The sequence below is a fragment of the Furipterus horrens genome, unplaced genomic scaffold (assembly GCF_987537825.1).
Source record: "Furipterus horrens unplaced genomic scaffold, mFurHor1.1.pri manual_scaffold_10, whole genome shotgun sequence".
NCBI classification, from domain to species: Eukaryota; Metazoa; Chordata; class Mammalia; order Chiroptera; family Furipteridae; genus Furipterus; species Furipterus horrens.
In genome coordinates, this window is record NW_028327180.1 from 57,803,947 (window position 1) to 57,819,998 (window position 16,052).

A 16,052-nucleotide genomic window follows, 5' to 3' on the forward strand; every position below is an offset into this window, starting at 1 on the left:
CTGGGACTGCAGGAGGTGCTGGAAACAAGGTGTGTGATGCTGATGGCCTTGAGGACAGTTGAGAGTGGAGGGAGACCAGGCATGAGGGAGGGAGGGGGAGAGGGCCTGAGGACAGTCAAGGTGGCACACCGGTGCATTGATGCAAAGGCCAGGGCTGGGCAGGTGTGGGTGCGGCAAGGGGGCATGGCAAGCGGGTGTGACAAGGGGTGCAAGCGGTGAAGGTGTGGGTGTGCCTACCTTCTTTGTGGTCCGTTGTACAGAGGGTCCCAGCCCTGAGTGTGACACCTGGCTTAGCCTGGCTGGTGGGAGCTGCACAGACAGAGCACCTAGTCCCATGGGGTTCAGGTGGCTGAATGTCCAAACTGACCCCTCCTGGCCTCACCCACAGAGCTGCCAGTGTCCATCCTGCGCCCACTGCGGGACAAGATTGCCATGGAGAAGCACCGCAGCGTACTTGAGTGCCAGGTGTCACGGGCCAGTGCCCAGGTGCGGTGGTTCAAGGGCGGTGCAGAACTGCGGCCCGGGCCCAAGTATGAGATGGTCAGTGATGGCCTCTACCGCAAACTGGTCATCAATGACGTGCAGCCCGAGGACGAGGACACTTACACATGTGATGCTGGTGATGTGAAGACCAGCGCCCAGTTCTTCGTGGAAGGTGCAGCAGGGCCTGGGGTGGGGGCAGCTGTGTCCTGTGCTGGGGATGGGCTAGGGCCTCTGTCATGGACCCTGATACTTGGAGGCAGCCAGGTCAAGGAGGGCCTGACTGCGGGGCCTTGGGGCAGGAGGGGTTGAGGAGGACTAGAGCACTGAGTGCGGGAGGAGGGTTTGTTCCCCAGAAGGAATGAGGGAGGGGGTGTGTAGTCTTCTGCAGATCTGCTGTGGTGACCCGCCCCTTGCCCACAGAGCAATCCATCACCATTGTGCGGGGCCTGCAGGACGTGACAGTGATGGAGCCCGCCCCTGCCTGGTTCGAGTGTGAAACTTCCATCCCATCTGTTCGGCCCCCTAAATGGCTGCTTGGGAAGACGGTGCTGCAGGTCGGGGCAGACGTGGGCATGGAGCAGGAAGGCACAGTACACCGGCTGACGCTGCGGCGCACCTGCTCCACCATGACTGGGCCAGTGCATTTCACGATTGGCAAGTCTCGCTCCACCGCCCACCTGGTCGTCTCAGGTGAGCTGCTCTGCCGGTGGGTGGAAGGAGGGGCTCAGGCAGAAGAGGCACTGGACCCGGATAGCTGATCATGGTTTCTGGGGCTCCCTCCCCTGGCCCAGCTCGCCCCTCAGTGCTGCGCTCTATCCTCCCATGCAGACATCCCTGTGGTGCTTACGCGGGCACTGGAGCCTAAGACAGGCCGCGAGCTGCAGTCAGTGGTCTTATCTTGCGACTTCAAGCCACCCCCCAAGGCCGTGCAATGGTACAAGGAGGACACACCCCTGGCGCAATCTGACAAGTTCAAAATGAGCCTGGAGGGTCACATGGCAGAGCTGCGTGTCCTGCGGCTCACGCCTGCCGACACTGGCATCTACCGGTGCCAGGCCGGCAGCGCCCAGAGCAGTGCCCAAGTCACCGTGGAAGGTGAGCAGCAGGAGGTACATGGCCACTTGGAGGGCCCTGGTTGTAGGGGCAGAGGTAGCATAAGCTGAGTCTCTGTGTGCTCTTGGCAGCACGGGAGGTGAAGGTGACGCAGCCGCTGCATGACACGGAAGCCACGGAGGAGGGTCGTGCCTGCTTCTCTTTGGAGCTTTCCCATGAGGATGAAGAGGTGGAGTGGTCACTCAATGGAACGCCCCTCTACAACGACAGCTTCCACGAAATCACCCACAAGGGCCACCAACACACGCTGGTGCTGAAGCGGGTCAGGCTGTCTGACTCGGGCACAGTGTGTGCCGCCTCCCCCAAGGTGACGGCCTCTGCCCGCCTGGAGGTCAGAGGTGAGGCGTCTCTTTGGGATCTGTGGGGATCCCACAGGGGTCACCAATGGCGGAGGTGGAGGCTCCTTCGCTCACCTGCTCACACCCTGTCCTGCAGTGAAGCCGGTAGTGTTCCTGAAGGCACTGGATGATGTGTCCATGGAGGAGCAGGGCACTCTGGCCCTGCAATGTGAGGTCTCCGACCCCCAGGCCTGCGTGGTGTGGCGCAAGGATGGTGTGGAGCTGGGCCCCAGCGACAAGTACAACTTTCTGCAAACAGCAGGCATGCGCAGTCTAGTGGTGCATGACCTGAGCAAGGACGATGCGGGCCTGTACACCTGCCACCTAGGCACAGAGGAGACCCGGGCGCATGTCAGCGTGCACGGTGCGTGGTGGTGTGGCTGGGGGTCTGGGGCACAGGACCACCTTCCGAGGTCTCTCCTGAGACCCCGCCCACTCCTAAACCCAGGCTGCTGGGCTGCTCAGATGAGCCAGGAGAGGTCAGGCAGGTTCTGGGAGGAGTGGGCTTGACATAGTCTTTAGGAGGCCCTGGTGCAGGCAGGCTGGCAGAGACAATATTAATAGAGTGAAGCGTGGGCGACTGGACAGGCCTTCCCTGATGGGGTCCCACAGTGCTTGGGTTCCAACAGGGCCTAGAGACATTCACCGTGTACCAGGGGATACGTGTGGGGAGGCATAGGCCAGTCATGGAGCCTCTCGCAGGTGGGGGCTAGAGGGGCCAAGGTGTCATGCTGGGGATGCTCTGGAAGGGCTCCCAGGGCTCCCAGGCCACTGGCACAGCCTGGGACTTGTTCCCCACCAGGTGGTTGCTATCTTGGCTCAGTTTCAGCAGTTTCCACATGCACGGCAGAACTGTTCTCTATGAACCCATGGTGGGCCCCTGACATCTGGTGGGTCTGGAGATGAGACTGGTGTTTGTGTCAGAGCTAGATGTCCCCTTCACTCGTGGAATCTTTCCTCTTTCAGAGCATGTGAGCTAGTGAAAACCCCTGATGCCTTGTTCTCGGCCCCTTGTTCTGTAGCTGATAGGAAGTTGGCCACCCTGGTTGATAGTCACAGCTGTTGGCCATCAAACACCAGGGTGTGGCCAGCTGGAGGCCAAGGGGGCATTTGCTGGAGGACTGGGGAGGGAGAGTATTTGAGCCTCCGGAACACTTGGGGGCTCAATAGTGTTGGTCTTGAGAGGCAGGCATCAGGGCCTGGCTTGCATGATGGCTGCCTCCTGTGGTTCACAGACTTGCACGTGGGCATCACCAAGAGGCTGAAGACGGTGGAGGTGCTAGAGGGTGAGGGCTGCAGCTTCGAGTGCATCCTGTCCCGCGAGGACACAGGCGGAACTGCTGTGTGGACAGTTGGTGGGAAGACAGTGGGCAGCTCTGGCCGCTTCCAGGCCACACGCCAGGGCCGAAAGTTCACCCTGGCTGTGCAAGAGGTGGTGCTGGGTGACACCGGGGAGGTGGTCTTCTCCATGAGGGGCCTCACCTCCAAGGCCTCGCTCATCGTCAAAGGTGAGCACCATGCACCAGTGGCAGATAAGGCATCTCTGTGTGCTGAGCCTGAGCTCTCCCCAGGCAGCCTGCAGTGGGGCCTTAGCTGGGCAAGCCTACCAGGGGTGCCTCTGGGGACTATCTCCCTCAGCCACTGGTGGGGACCCAGAGGGTCCTGTTGGGATGCTGGGGGTTTCTAGTTGTCTAGGAGCTCAGCCTCTAGGGTGAGGTTCTCTAGTCTCTGGACAGGATCAGGGTTTATTGTCTTCCATCCAAGGTCTGACTGCCATGGTGGCTCCAGGGCCCATGGTCGCCAGCCAGTGACATCACCGAGTGCGTGCTCCCAGTATGAACACTGGTGCAAATCAGTGATGCCTGGTTCCCAGCTGGCACCAGCCATGGCCACACTTTGAGTCATGGGCTCTGAACGATGCCAAAAACATTTGTGCTCATATATCTCCCCTTCGAAGGCCCCTCACTCATGACAGGAGACTCCTGGCATTCCAAAGCTCTCTGGCTCCTGGGTTTGTGATCCCGGAAATTCAGGCTGCATGTCATAGTCTTGGCCTCCAGAGCCTGAAGGTTTCCAAGTGCCAGCTCTGCCACCACCCCCAGCATGGCCGTGGCTGTGCTTCATAGGCTGCCTCTGTCCTCTTCAGAAAGGCCAGTGGACATCACAAAGCCCCTGGAGGACCAGCAGGCTGTGCCAGGGGAGGATGTGATACTGAGCTGTGAGCTGTCACGGGCGGGCACCCCTGTGCGCTGGCTGAAGGACGGGAAAGCCATTCGCAAGAGCCAGAAATATGACCTGCTCAGCGAGGGCACACGGACTATGCTGGTGGTCCACGTGGCCTCGCTCAAGGATTCTGGAGAGTACACATGCAAGACAGAGGTTTCGAAGAGCACAGCCAGCCTCCGCGTGGAAGGTAACCCCACAAGAGACGCTGGAATAGCCCCCATGGCTTCTCTCCCTCAGCATGATGTGGGACCAGTCCCTCAGCACCTCCTCTGTGCTGTCCCAGGTGGGAAGGGTGGGGGTCCACAGGGAAGGGGTTCTGCCCTGTCCCTGAGGTTTCATGGGCAGGCTTGGGGGTGAACTGCTTGTGTCTCAAGGGGCAGAGTGGGGTTTCAGGTCTCACCCTCACCCCTCACCTCTCTTCCCCTAGAAATGGCAAACTGGTTCACAGAAGAGCTGGCTGACCTGCGGGTGGAGGAGAAAGGCACGGCTGTGTTTACCTGCAAGACAGAACACCCTGCAGCCACTGTGACCTGGCGAAAGGGTCTCTCCGAGCTGCATGCCTCAGAGAAGCATGCACCCAGCCAGGAGGGCATGACCCTGAGGCTCACCATCAGTGCCCTGGAGAAGGCAGACAGCGACACCTACACTTGCGACATAGGCCAGGCAAAGTCCCAGGCGCAGCTCCTGGTGCAAGGTAAGGCTAGCACATTGCACGGATTTCCTGACCTGGGGTGTGGTCTGTGTATGCCTTGTTTAAAGCAGACTCAGTGCCCCAGACAAGCCTGTCTCCTGGAGGGGTTGCCTTGGTGGTCATGTATCTGTGGACCACCCAGTTGGACCTTGTGCGAATGAGTTAGCGGCCTTCATTTATTACTGCATGTGTGTTTCCGAAGCCCCTCCTATGTGCTGGTGTGTGCCTGAGCCCCTTATGTGTGCTCTTATGTGTATCTGCATGCAGATGTACCACCTCCGCACATGAAGGTCTCCAGGTTTGAGCAGCAGGGTGTGGCTGGCAGACAGGGTGAGGGTCATTGCTATCTCCATCTCTCAGATAAGGAGCTAGGGCTTTATGTGGGTTAGAGGTTAGAGGCCGGCCCCAGGCTATTGGCATGTGAGCATCCAGCAGGCTTGAGTCTGGCCTTCCTGACCCCAGGGCAAATGTCCTGGGTGGGGTCAGCTGGAGGCCCCTCCTGGGGTCTGTCTGCAGGAGATCAGAATAACAAGGGAGCCTTGCTCTGGGTTTTCCTCTTCTAGTGAAAAACCTGGTGAGTCCATTGAGCTCAGTATGGACATTTAGTTAATGAGCAGAAGCTCTGCTGGCTAATAAATTGGATGCTTAACCAGAAAGTCGGTTATTACAGCACTACATGGTAACAAAATATGCTCTTTACAAAACTTAAAGCACACACACATGAGCCCGCCTAGTGGTGTGGCCAACACCTTTACTCTGTGTGTTGTTCCTTGAATCTGAACTTCTTGTGTCTGACCAGTCACCTCCTGATGTGCCATCTGCATTTTCTGGTGCCCGGTGCCCAGTGTCCTGCATCCAGGGCCCCACCTGCAGTGCCCGGTGCCCGGTGCCCATTATCTCGCGTTCAGCATTGGTGTTTGGTGTCTGGTGCTCATTGCCTGCCATCTGGTGTCCAGTACCTGCTGCCCAGTGTCCAGTGCGCAATATCCAGTACCCAGTGTCTGGCATCTGTTGCCCAGCCTAGGCAGCTTTAAGACACCTGTGACTGTGGAGAAATCTATTGCATATCTATTTCCGCATTTGACTTTTTCTAACTTGGCAGCAAAAACAAAACAAACAACAACAACAACAACAAAAAAAACCCCATAGTAATTCATGTTATCAAACCTCCAAAGCACTGGTTTTAAATTTTAACATGGCCATACCTTTGTTTTCACACTTTGATATCTTGTTAATACAAGATTTGGTTTTGTTACATAACTCTGGGGACAGGTGCACTGGTATGCACTGGTTGGAAGCACAGCTCATGGAGGCCCCATTGTGGATCACTCTTTATGCTCTGCAGGACTGAGGGGGCTGTGGACCTAAAACAAATACTTTGTCAGTTCAGCTCTGACTCCCTTACTGTTTCCTTAGTTTCATCACCCTGAACCTGTTACGGTCACCAGCTTGCTCTGGCCATGAGCCTACCCCAGGTCTAGGGGAGTGCCCTGTTTCCCTCAGTGGGGTCCTGATATACCCACCCTGCCCCAGGTCAGAGAGTGCTCATCAGGGAAGAGCTTGGGGATGCCGAGGTGCAGGAGGGCTCCTCAGCCACCTTCAGTTGCCGCATCTCCCCTGCTGACTATGGGCCTGTCCACTGGTTCCTGGACAAGACACCCCTACATGCCAATGAGCTCAATGAGATTGAGGCCCAGCCGGGCGGCTACCATGTGCTCACCCTGAAGCAGCTTGCACTCAAGGACTCAGGGACTGTCTACTTTGAAGCAGGCAACCAGCAGTCCTCGGCCACCCTGCGGGTTACAGGTGGGCTGTGTGCTCAGTGCTGTGGTGGGGACCAGTCCATGTGGCTCCAGACACAGTGTGATTTGTGGGCTGGGCCTTGGACCCCAAGGTGGGCTTGGAAGGCTGGGTGTGGTGATTTCAGGATGACCTGCTGCACGTAGTATGCAGAGGCAATTGCATGGTCCTTGTGGCAAGGTCTGGCCACACCCCTGTGGTGTGGGGAGCCATTCACATCCTGGCTTATCTGTGTCCCCAGTCTGAGGTGGACAATGGGCCCTGACCTGGGGTGTCACCTGGGCTTCAGCTCCTGCAGAGCCCACAAGTTCCCTGTCTTCCCTTTTTTGTCCTCAGAGAAACCAAGTGTCTTCTCCCAGGAGCTCAAGGACACCACAGTGATGGAAGGGGAGGATCTGATCCTGGTCTGTGAGACCACTTCCCCAGACACCCCCATGAACTGGACCAAGGATGGGCAAGCCCTGAGGGCATTGGGCCGGTGCCAGCTGAGCTACGAGGGCCGCCGTGCCTCGCTGGTCATCACTGGCACCACCCTGCAGGACAGTGGGCGCTACAAGTGTGAGGCTGGGGGTGCCTGCAGCAGCTCCATTGTCAGGGTCCATGGTGAGCCCCTAACAGGGCCGGGCAGCCTCCAGCCAGCTCTGGGTGCCTGTGGCTTTCATCTGGCTCAGAGATGGGAAGCTCTGGGTGCCATCTGGATCCCTGTCTCTTGGTCTTTCCCCTCTCAGTGTCTGTGTGTGGGGAAGTTGTGGGGGGGGCTTGCCCATCTCTGTCCATCTGGTCGCCCCACAGTTCATCCCTGTCACTGCTGCTCCCTGTCTCTGGGTCTCTGCTGCTGAGAGAGTCCCTCACCCTCTGTCGATCTCCTGACTGACAGTCTCCTTTGTACTTGATCCCCAACTTTGTCTCGTATTCTGACATCTCTGTGTCTCCCTCCTGTTGGCTTGGCTCGTCTCCATCAGTCTCTGCCAGCCTGGGCTGAGTAACAAACTCCACAGACAGGGCAGCTCAAACACCAGACTTTTATGTCTCACAGTCCTGGAGGTTGGAAGTCTGGGTTCCAGGTGGGGGCAGGGATGGTTCTCCTTGGTGTATGGTTGGCTGTCTCTTCCTTGTGTCCTCACACGGTCACCCCTCTGTGTGCACCTGTGTCCTGATCCCCTCTTTTATAATAATACCAGTCATATGGGATTAGGGCCCACCCTGTGACCTCCTTTCATATTTACCACCTCTTTAAAGGCCCCACTTCCCAATATAGCCCCATCTGAGATCCTAGGATCAGGCATCAATGTGTAAAGGGGAACAGAGTACAGCTCATGGCCCTCCACCTTTCTTTGTTCTTCTGTTTGGCTCCCCCTCCTAGCAGGGCAGAGGTCTTGGGTCACTGTCATCAGCCCCCGATGTAGAAGGGATGAGGCAGGCCTGTCTGCATCATGCACTGGTGCCTCCAGCCCTCCTTAACTGTGGGGAACCCCAGGGGGACGCAGGGGTGAGGATGAGCTGAGCATTTGCCTTCCACAGCACGGCCGGTGCAGTTCCAGAAGGGGCTGAAGGACGTGGAGGTGCTGGAGGGTGGTGCTGCCACGCTGCACTGTGAGCTATCATCCGTGGCTGCACCTGTGGAGTGGCGCTGTGGGGATGTGGTTCTGCGGCCAGGAGGCAAGTACAGCATGCGGCAAAGGGGCACCATACTGGAGCTGGTGGTCCAGGACCTGCAGCCCCATGACAGTGGGCAGTACTCCTGTTGCTTTGGGGGCCAGACAACCTCAGCCATGCTCACCGTGAAGGGTAAGAGAGGCCCTGCCCTACCCATACAGCACCATATGGCCCCTTTCATCCCCTGTAGGAGGATGAGGATGATATACTCTGTTTCTGGCCTTCCACAGCCCAGCCTGCTGAGTTTATAGGAAGAATGAGAAGCAAGGAGGCCACAGAAGGGGCTACAGTAACACTGCGCTGCGAGCTGAGCAAGGCAGCCCCTGTGGAGTGGAGAAAGGGGCCTGAGACCCTCAGGGCTGGGGACAGAGTCAGCCTGAGGCAGGATGGGGTCGTGTGTGAGCTGGAGATCCGTGACCTTGCTGTAGAGGATGCTGGGGAGTACTCATGCATGTGCGGGCAAGAGAAGATGTCAGCCACACTGACTGTCAGGGGTAAAGACCACATGTGGCCAAGCAGAGTGGTGTTTTGGTGTCTGGTTACTCACATCATGACATCCGTATGCTCTTGTGCCATGTTCTCCCCTGTCTCTGTGTCACCCTCTCCCATAGTTCCACAGAGACCCTTCCAGAACCTTGGGTAGTTGTACAAAGCACGAGGAGCCAGCATCTGAGCCACTTCTTACTTCCTTTGCCACTACTGGTTTTGTTGTGTTGTCCTATCTGTGTCTGTCATGTCCTCTGTCCTGTTAGGTCCTGCCCAAAATTCTTCACAGAATCTGATGTTCTGTGTCTCTTTGACCTTCCACAGCCCAGCCTGCTGAGTTCATAGGAAGAATGAGAAGCAAGGAGGCCACAGAAGGGGCTTCGGTGATGCTGCGCTGCGAGCTGAGCAAGGCAGCCCCCGTGGAGTGGAGGAAGGGGCCTGAGACCATCATAGCTGGAGAGAGAGTCAGCCTGAGGCAGGACGGCGCCGTGTGTGAGCTGGAGATCCGGGAACTGGCTTTGACTGATACTGGGGAGTACTCGTGTGTGTGCGGGCAGGAGAGGACATCGGCCACACTGACCGTCAAGGGTAAAGACCATGCGTGGCCATGTGGAGCAGTGGCTAGGTCTGAGGGCTTGGGCAGATCCCCTTCCTGTGCCCCTCTTCCTCTCTCTGTATCTCCTGCACTCAGCACATGGCTGAATGAGTCCTTCCCAGATAAAGACCAGAGAACAAGGGCCTCCTCTCTTCAGCCCCACAGCACAGATGGTGGAATACAGTCATCTTGAGGGGGCCATGCCAGCAAGGGTTAGGGAGTAGGTCCATGTGTGGCCCTCAAGTCAGGAACATCAGGAGGTATGTTTGAGGGAAGGAGCCACGTATATGTGACTGGCCATGAGAGAGCCATGTACATGATCTGGGGCATGGGAGGTGAGTTTGGTGTAGAGGGTGAGGTGGTGATGTGGGTATGAAGGGTGAGGTGAGTGTGAAGGTTGAGCAGGAGGTGAGGTAGGTATGGGAGATGAGGAATCAATGTGGTTGTGGAGGTGAGCAGAAGGTGAGGAAAGTGAGGCAGAGGTGATGTGGGTGTGGAGATGAGGCAGGTGTGGAAGGTGAGCAGGAGTTGAGGTAGGTGTGGAGGTAAGGAGGACTTGATGTGGCTGCGGCAGTGATCAGGAGGTGAAAAAGGTGAGGAGGAGGTGATGTGGGTGTGGAGGTGAGATATGTGTGGAGGTAAGCAGGAGGCGAGGAAAGTGAGGAGGTGATATGGGTATGGAATGAGGTGGATGTGGAAGGTGAGCAGAAGTTGAAGTAGGTATGCAAGGTGAGGTAGATGTGGAGGTGAGCAGTTGAGGAAAGTGAGGAGGAGGTAATATGTGTGTGCCTGTGAGGTGGAGTGAGGTAGGTGTGGAGTTGAGGGGGAGGTGAGATAGGTGTTGGAGGTAAGGGGGAGGTAAGGTTGGTGTGAGGTGAGAAAGAGGTGATGTGGGTGTAGAGTTGAGAAGGAGGTGAGGTCTGAGATGATACAGAGGCAGGGAAGGCTGGGTTGAAGAGTATAGCCCTAGCCAGAAGGGATGGTTGGTGTCTGTGGCTGGTAGGCTGGTGATCATCCACACAGGGGTGTGAGTCCATGTCTTGCATCTGTGGTAGGTCTGGTGGCTCTTAGCTACAACAGTAGGGGGCTTGTCAGAGTGTGGCTGGGTAGTTTAGGTAGATGCAGGGTGACAGCCCAGGCTGGGGTTTGGGGTAGGGGCTCACTCAGCTGGAGAAGGTTGTCTGGCCCAGGGCTTAGTGGCCAACAGGGTCACATTAATTATGAGGTGGGTGATAGGCAGTTGGGTGGACACCTCTGCAGGGGGCAGATGGGTGTCCTCTCACATCAGAGCAGCCCCTGTGTGGGGTGTCCTGCCTGGTGTCCCTGGAACCCCAACTCCAGAAGGTGCCTCTTTATCACCTTGGTATATGTGGCCTGTTTCTTGTCTGCAAACTGCAGCATGCAATGGTCTTGTGTCCGTCTGACGTTCCCATGTCCTGACTCTCCAATTCACAGAAGTCCTGAGGCCCGAGAAAGCCATGGGAGATGCCGTGGCCACTCTGCTGTGAGCTGAGCAAGGCTCCCTCATGGAGTGGCGTAAGGGGACAGAGACCCTCTGGGATGGAGAGTCAGGACTGGGCCTGGCTATGGGGAGGTATGGCTGGCAGCTGATCAGGTCCCTGTTCAGCAGCTCTGGTCCTCAGGGTCTCTCATGAGGTCCTGTCACTTCCTAAAGAGGAAGTAGCTGGATAGGGGCAGGAGGAGGCCACTGCCATGTCCTGGGAGGGTCCAAGAAACAACATTGCTGAAGAGGCACAGGAACAGGGGTGAGTCTCAGAGCAGAGGGAAGGATGCCTCTGCAGGTGAGCAGGGCCTTCATGGCCTAAGCCCTGGCCATACCCACTCACGAGATAAGAGGGACAGTAAAGATATGGATTATGAAGGCTGGGCCAGGCTCTCATGTGCACTAATGGTCAGAGCTTTGGGGAGAAGCCACCAGCATAATTCCTAAAGCTGCATGCACAGACCACAGCGTTTTCAGCAGGGATGCATGCACCCTTGTGCTGGTCAGACCTGCTGGGGAAATAAAGGGCATGGGCTCAGAGGGCTGTCACTCAGCCAATAACCAAAGAGTGCAGTACTTGAGGTTACAGTCTACAGGGGGCTCAACAGAGCTGCTTCTAGAAGTCTGGGGATTCCAAGGACATCTTTAGCAGGGTGACAGGCCCAAAGGAAGGTGCCCATGTACCCTACCACCCAGGTCCCTTGCGATGGTCTGTCCAGGTCAGTCCTGGTGAGTCTGGGGCTCTGGCCTCAGGAGCTGACGATGGGGACAATCAGTGAACACTGATGCGAACTCATGGGAGAGATTTAGGCAGCCATTTCATATCTCCTTCATTCAGCCATTTCTGGTCAGGGTCACAGATTGTTAAATAATAGGGAGCCACAGAGGGGCCATGGCCATGGTTTTCTCCAGTGAGCAGTCTGGCGTGTGGGGTGAGGAAAGGGGCCTTGGACCTCCAATCCAGTGTCATATATAATGTGAGCCAGGATAAGCAACAAAGACCCCAGAGCACCCTCTTCTGGTCACTGTATCTGTCTGTGTATCCATGGCAACTATGGACATTTCCCTGTGTCTCTGCTGGTCAGAGGTTCTCAAAGGATTCCTGTGCCTTCACTGCCTCATGGGCCTTCACCGCTTCATGGGCCTTCACCTAGGTGGGCCCGATTGCCCACCATTGTGTCTACACTTTCATTCCTCTTTGCTCCAGATGTGTTTCATTGGCAAGTGTCCAGGTCTTGCCTCTACCAGCAAGTTTCCAGAACACCTCCCGGCTTGACCTCCGTCCAGATGTCCTGATGACCATGTCCAGTCCTTCATGTCCTCTGTTCCTCTTGTCCCCTCCCCTATGCCTCAGTCACCATATGCATTTGTTCACGAGTTCATGCCATGCCCTAGTGCAGTTTGTGTGGTCCTTGTGGATGTTTTTGTCCTGATCGCAGAGTCCCCCAGACAATCTGATGTTCTCTGTGTCACTCTGCCCCACACAGCCCTGCCTGCCAAGTTCACAAAGGGTTTGAGGAAGGAAGAGGCCATGGAAGGGGCCACAGCCAAGCTGTGCTGTGAGCTGACCAAGGCGGCCCCCGTGGAGTGGAGGAAGGGGTCCAAGACCCTCAGGGCTGGGGACAGAGTCAGCCTGAGACAGGATGGGGCCGTGTGTGAGCTGGAGATCCGGGAACTGGCTCTGACTGATACCGGCGAGTACTCGTGCATGTGCGGGCAGGAAAGGACATCGGCCACGCTGACCATCAGGGGTAAAAAGACCACGTGTGACCTCATGAGCCAGTGTCTTCATGTCTGCACATTTCTACTGTGTCAGCTCCTTCTCCCTCATAGCATCCATGGGTCTATGACTCCAACTGGTGTCCATGAGAACCTCCTGGCTCGATCTCTCCATCTAGATGTTCTGATGCCCATGTCCAGTCCTTCGTGTCCTCTGCTCCTCTTGTTCCCTTTGCCTGTGTCACCACTTGTACATTTGCTCATGAATTCATGCCATGCCTTAGTGCAGTTTGTGTGGTCCTTGTGGGTGTCTTTGTCCTGACCACAGAGTCCCCCAGACAGTCTGATGTTCTCTGTGTTACTCTGCCCCACCCAGCCCTGCCTGCCAAGTTCACAAAGGGTTTGAGAAAGGAAGAGGCCATGGAAGGGGCCACGGCCAAGCTGTGCTGCGAGCTGAGCAAGGCGGCCCCCGTGGAGTGGAGAAAGGGGCCCGAGATCCTCAAGATTGGGGACAGAGTCAGCCTGAGGCAGGACGGGGCCGTGTGTGAGCTGGAGATCCGGGAACTGGCTCTGACTGATACTGGGGAGTACTCGTGTTTGTGCGGGCAGGAGAGGACATCGGCCACACTGACCGTTGGGGGTAAAGACTGCATGTGGCCAAGCAGAGCAGTGTTTTGGTGTCCAGTTACTCATATCATGACATCCGTGTGCTCTTGTGCCATATTCACCTCCGTCTTGTGTCACACTCACCCATAGTTCCACAGAGTCCCTTCCAGCTCCTTGGGCTGCTGTAAAAAGCACAAGGAGCCAACCTCTGAGCCACTTACCCCGCCCCTACCCATCATGTCACCGGTGGTTGTGTCCTGTTTTCCTCTTGGAGTCTGTGTCATTTCATCCATCCGGTCACATCCTGCCCTGAATTTCCCCACAGAATCTGTTCCACGTGACTCTCCAACCCTCCCCAGCCCTGTCTTCCATTTCCTACAAAGCCTGAGACTGAGAGTCTGAGAAAGTGGCCTTGGTCATTCTGTTCACAGGCTGGGCTGAGGGAAGCCACAGTCTACAGTGTGGACTAGGCACAGCAAGAATGATGCCAGTGTCCAGATGGATTTTATGTCTTCTCTGTGCTGTCCACCTCTTGTCTTATGTGTGTGACCAGAGGTGTGATTGTGTCTGTGTGTATCTGCCCCACCCCCAGCCCTGCCTGCCAAGTTCACAAAGGGTCTGAGGAAGGAAGAGGGCATGGAAGGGGCCATGGCCAAGCTGCAGTGTGAGCTGAGCAAGGCGGCCCCCGTGGAGTGGAGGAAGGGGCCTGAGATCCTCAGGGCTGGGGACAAAGTCAGTCTGAGGCAGGACTGTGCCATGCATGAGCTGGAGATCTGGGAATTGGCTCTGACTGATACCAGGGAGTACTCATGCATTGTGGCACGCATTGTGGGTAGGAGAGAACTTCGGCCCTGCTGACCATCGGGGGAAAAGACTATGTGTGACATCATCAGGACTCATTGGGGCACTGTTCTGCTCTCCTTGTTCATGCACACACAGCGGGTACCCATAGGCCCTCAGCTCTGTGTGTCCTCATTTGTTTCTCCTTTCCCTGTCTACTTCCCTGTCATTGCATAGAGCCATGTCCTGGTCATCTAAATGACTTGTCTTTGCCAGTCTCATGGTAAGGACAGATTCCCAGTTTTGTCCCTCTTTCTGTCTTAATCATCTTGTCTTTTCTCCTTTCTCCCTAGCTTCTAGTCATGATCTGTTGGATGGTCCCCCCCCCCCTTAACAGTCTAAGGGGATCCCTGGCCTGATGACACAGCCCTGCCCATGGGCATCCTAGGTGGAGGCTGTATGAGATTCATGTGGTTAGATCCAGAGCTCCTCTGAAACTCTGACCATGGATCCTCCTTCCCCTTGAAGTGGACCCAGGCCCATGATGCCCAAACCTACCCCAGTCTCCCGGAGCCTGTAGCAATGAGTCCTTTGGGCAGCCAGGCAACTGGGGTGAAGCTGAGGGCCAGGCCTGACCTAGGCTCTCAGCAAGGCTGTTGGGAGTGGGGAACCCTGTCAGGAGTAGGGAACCCTGTCTCCTGGCTAGGTCTCTGGACTGACCCTGTGTCTCCTCTGCAGCCCGGCAGTTGGCATTCAGGGAGCCCTTGCAGAACCTGCAGGCTGAGGAAGGCACGTGGACCAGTCTGCGGTGTGAGCTGTCAGAGCCCAGCACTGTGGTCTGGAGCAAGGGTGGCCTGGAGCTACAGGCCAACGGGCGCCGGGAGCCACGGCAGCAGGGCTGCATGGTGGAGCTGGTGCTGCGAGACCTGCGCCGGGAGGATGCAGGCGAGTACACCTGCACCTGTGGCTCCCAGGCCACCAGCGCCACCCTCACTGTGACAGGTGAGCCCTGTGGTGGGCTCTGTCCTCAGCACAGGCCCCGCCTACTTTGAGGGAGGTCCCTCTGGGCTACAGCCCTGCCCAGGGAGTCCCATCTGAGGGGACCCTGGCTCTCGCAGGGCTGGTGGGTGGACCTGACCTGAGGCCCTGTTGACCTTCTGTCCCCTCTTTCCATAGCTGCACCTGTGTGGTTCCTCCGGGAGTTGCAGGCCCAAGAAGTTGAGGAGGGTGCGACAGCACGCCTGTGCTGTGAGCTGAGCCGAGCAAGTGCCAATGTGGAGTGGCGCAAGGGCATGCTGCAGCTCTTCCCCTGCACCAAGTACCAGATGGTGCAGGAAGGCGTGGCCGTGGAGTTGCTGGTGCACGGTGTGGAGCTGGAGGACAGCGGCTGCTACACCTGTGACACAGGCCATGCTCAGAGCACTGCCAGACTTTCAGTCCGAGGTGAGCTGCCCCAGCCCATGCCACCCCCAGGCCCTTCAGGCCCCGTGGAGTGGAGTAGGGGTGCCTTGCTCAGCACCTCTAAGTGTCCCTTCTGGCCCCTCAGCCCCCAGGCCCGTGTTCCAGACTGAGCTTCGGGGCACAGAGCAGGAGGTGGGTGGCCTGGCCCGGCTGTGCTGCCAGCTGAGCCAGGTGGAGCCTGGGGCACCTGTGCAGTGGCTCAAGGAGGGTGTGGAGCTACACGCAGGCCCCAAGTATGAGATGCATCACCAGGGGCTCATGTGTGAGCTGCTGATCCATGGGCTCGAGGCCAAGGACTCTGGCGAGTATGCCTGCGTGGTAGGCGGCCAGAAAACCGTGGCCTCTCTCAAGGTCACAGGTAAGCCCTCCTCTAATAGCTGTCCTGGACCCCCCTCTCGCCAAGTACTGTTCTGGGATTGCTCTCAGGCCCCTGGGGTTGCAAGCTCTCTCTTCTCATTTCTGTACCACTCACCTTTCGACAGTGGGAAAACTGAGGCTCCAGCCCCTAGAAGCTGCCCTGCCTCCTGCCCCCAGCCAGCAGATGGGGCAACCTGACCTGAGCTGCCCTTTCTGAGCCCCTGCCTGTCTGCCTGA

The 16,052-nt window shown here is 57.2% G+C and overlaps 1 protein-coding gene across 1 annotated transcript in view; it reads left to right on the top strand.

The window, feature by feature from the left end:
* Positions 1–16,052, top strand: part of OBSCN (obscurin, cytoskeletal calmodulin and titin-interacting RhoGEF) — a 194,839-nt gene that overhangs the window by 120,842 nt on the left and 57,945 nt on the right. The window contains exons 20-35 of the mRNA XM_090290222.1: positions 261–276; positions 389–655; positions 904–1,173; positions 1,312–1,578; positions 1,668–1,934; positions 2,032–2,298; positions 3,170–3,442; positions 4,081–4,347; positions 4,588–4,854; positions 8,173–8,439; positions 8,538–8,801; positions 9,118–9,381; positions 12,380–12,643; positions 14,736–14,999; positions 15,174–15,440; positions 15,544–15,816. Coding sequence (XP_090146348.1) covers positions 261–276; positions 389–655; positions 904–1,173; positions 1,312–1,578; positions 1,668–1,934; positions 2,032–2,298; positions 3,170–3,442; positions 4,081–4,347; positions 4,588–4,854; positions 8,173–8,439; positions 8,538–8,801; positions 9,118–9,381; positions 12,380–12,643; positions 14,736–14,999; positions 15,174–15,440; positions 15,544–15,816 — 4,024 coding nt within the window. The remainder of the gene's footprint in view (positions 1–260; positions 277–388; positions 656–903; positions 1,174–1,311; positions 1,579–1,667; positions 1,935–2,031; positions 2,299–3,169; positions 3,443–4,080; positions 4,348–4,587; positions 4,855–8,172; positions 8,440–8,537; positions 8,802–9,117; positions 9,382–12,379; positions 12,644–14,735; positions 15,000–15,173; positions 15,441–15,543; positions 15,817–16,052) is intronic.